The sequence below is a fragment of the Primulina huaijiensis genome, unplaced genomic scaffold, assembly GCF_012295235.1.
Source record: "Primulina huaijiensis isolate GDHJ02 unplaced genomic scaffold, ASM1229523v2 scaffold207880, whole genome shotgun sequence".
NCBI lineage: Eukaryota > Viridiplantae > Streptophyta > Magnoliopsida > Lamiales > Gesneriaceae > Primulina > Primulina huaijiensis.
Window position 1 is genome coordinate 775 of NW_027355042.1, and position 2,515 is coordinate 3,289.

General features: G+C 35.3%; 1 protein-coding gene across 1 annotated transcript; it reads left to right on the forward strand.

Moving 5' to 3' along the window:
• The first annotated feature begins 798 nt into the window (after nt 1-798).
• On the forward strand, nt 799-2,118 carry LOC140966758 (LEAF RUST 10 DISEASE-RESISTANCE LOCUS RECEPTOR-LIKE PROTEIN KINASE-like 2.4). The gene has a single exon (XM_073427013.1). The coding sequence runs from the start codon at nt 1,009-1,011 to the stop codon at nt 2,101-2,103; it is 1,095 nt and encodes a 364-aa protein (XP_073283114.1). The 5' UTR covers nt 799-1,008; the 3' UTR covers nt 2,104-2,118.
• Nucleotides 2,119-2,515: the final 397 nt, after the last annotated feature.

Sequence of the window (2,515 nt, forward strand, 5' to 3'; positions counted from 1 at the left end):
TTCTTTTGGAATAAATAAGAAGATCAATTGAAGAATTTAAGAAATAAAATAAAATATTTATGGCATATTTGTTCATGTTTTCGAAAATATTTCCTCAATAAATAAATTAGGGAATCTGTGTGGTTGGCCATAAAAGTGCGACTTTCGAATCATGATATGGAACTTTTAATAATTAAAAGTAAGTAGTTAAAACTTAGTCAGAGGTATAAATAAATGAATAATGCATGTGTATATATATATATATACACACACAAATCATTAATGCAGTAGTAAATATATAAATCAAGGAAGACTTAGCTGTTACACATGTATATGTTGGAAAGTCGTTTTCACAGATCACAAGCGAAAACACACAACTCGAAATATGCCATCAATTATCATTACACTGTCTTCCTCTTAGAAATTATATATTTCCACTCAAAATAGGTACGTTTAGTCAACTTCCTACCTACCTACATAACTAGAAGACTTGGACGTGCTTCTTAAATCAATCCACTATTTTCATTTGTATAATTAGGTGTAAAAAGATCAGCAAACTACCAAAAAAAAATTTTTTTATCTCGACCAATCAATTAAATTTGTTGAGGTAAATTTTTTTGGATCAAATATATTGTTTATTAGGGATCCTGGAATTTTAAGCAAGGAGGGTTTGGATTCTGATGCCTCTGTTGTATTAGATTAGATATCTTGAAAATTAAGTAAGTCTTGGATATTGTTGTTGCCATTCAATTTCCAATTCTTGTATGCCAAATTTTATCAGTTGAAACCGTATGGCATGTCCGTAACGCTTTTACCATTTCTTCCAATAATAATTGACTTGCAAAGTAGCAGGTGAACGATTTTATTATTTAATGTCATTTACCAAGTCCATGGTTTTATACAACGTAGTTGCTTCAGTAAGTGCCCAATCTCCACTTTTCATTTTTAATCATTTTCTTGAATTAATATCCCAACTTCCATCAATTTCCAAGTCCTTTCAATGTGATTGAACTCTTCTTATAATCATAAATGATTGATCTTCTATATAATTTTTTCCCAAAAAAATTTCTTGAAATGAAGGCTCAAATCCCTTCCTGGTTTACTAGGTTCCTTCATCTTGTGTTCGCAATAAAATTCTTTGTTATATTCCAAGCCCCTAATGGATCCAGCAACCCCCAACAACTCTACAACACTTGCAGCAATACATTCAACTGCGGTACAATCAACGGAATCGGCTATCCTTTCCGGGATATTTACGATCCTCCCTATTGTGGCCACCCGAGCTTCATCCTCAGCTGTGATTCAACCAATGTAACAAGAATCTACCTCATGAGCACAATGTATCAGGTTCTGGAAATAAATCAAGCCGCTCAAATCATGCGAGTCGTGAGAGACGACATCATGATGGGAACTTGCCCACAAGTAATGGTTAACACCCCTTTAGACTACACCGTCTTTGGTTACGCATCCACGTATAAGAATTACACGTTCTTGTACGGTTGCCCGGCCTCGAAATATCCGTATTACAACCCTCTTTCTTGTTGGAGCGGCGGATCAAATGACGGTGATTTTGTAAACGTGTATCTGCTGCCCGGAAATCTGGGCCCTGGAAAGTGTAATACTAGTGTCGTAGTTCTAGGGCCTGGAAACGAGGACGTTGAAAATGGGAATTCAACAGGGTTGGTTGAAGTACTCCGAGAGGGATTCCAGATTAACTGGAAACTTGATAGCCAAGCTTGTCTTGCGTGTACTGAATCCAAGGGAAGATGTGGATTCAATATAGAAAATAATCAGACGGGCTGCTTTTGCCCTGGTCCTCCATATTTGGCTGACACTTGCTCAATATTCGCTAATGGATCATCGCCTATTCCCGGATCGTCTCCATCTCCGTCTCCGTCTCCGGGTACGCATAATGCCTTCTTCTTGCTTGGAATTACATATGTTTTACTGCATCTTACGCAATCACTTCATTTCATTGCACAAAATTGTGAGCTATATAAGATTTTTAGACAGCTTTTTACAGTTAACACCAAGTATTTTGAAATTACTCTAATCAAGATGCATGTTTTTTCAAAAACCTGTTGGTTCTGTATGTGTTCATTTGATTTGATATATAACTTATAATTTTTTACTATTTTGATCAGACTGTTGATGTGACATTAGAATTCACTCAGCATATTTAGATTTAGCACTTCTACGAAATTGGACTCAAAATTAGCATATTAAACCAAAATTTGAAATTTTAGTATGCTTATAAAACCCAAAATAAACAAAATTTATAAACCAAAAAACTATATTTCCAAAATAAATTATAATTGTTAGGTCAGTCCACCAACCTCATATCAGAGTTGGTTTACTCGCACCAAATTTAGACTCATTCAATGGCAGTTGAGGCGCATTCCTTGAAAAAGTATTCTGCTATCCCTTAGCGAATTAGCCGAAAACAGCTAACAAAAACTTGTGTGACACCAAGAATTAATATGTGACGTTGGAAATAAGTAAGATTCCATCCTATCTTCTTTCCGCAGATTGGGTT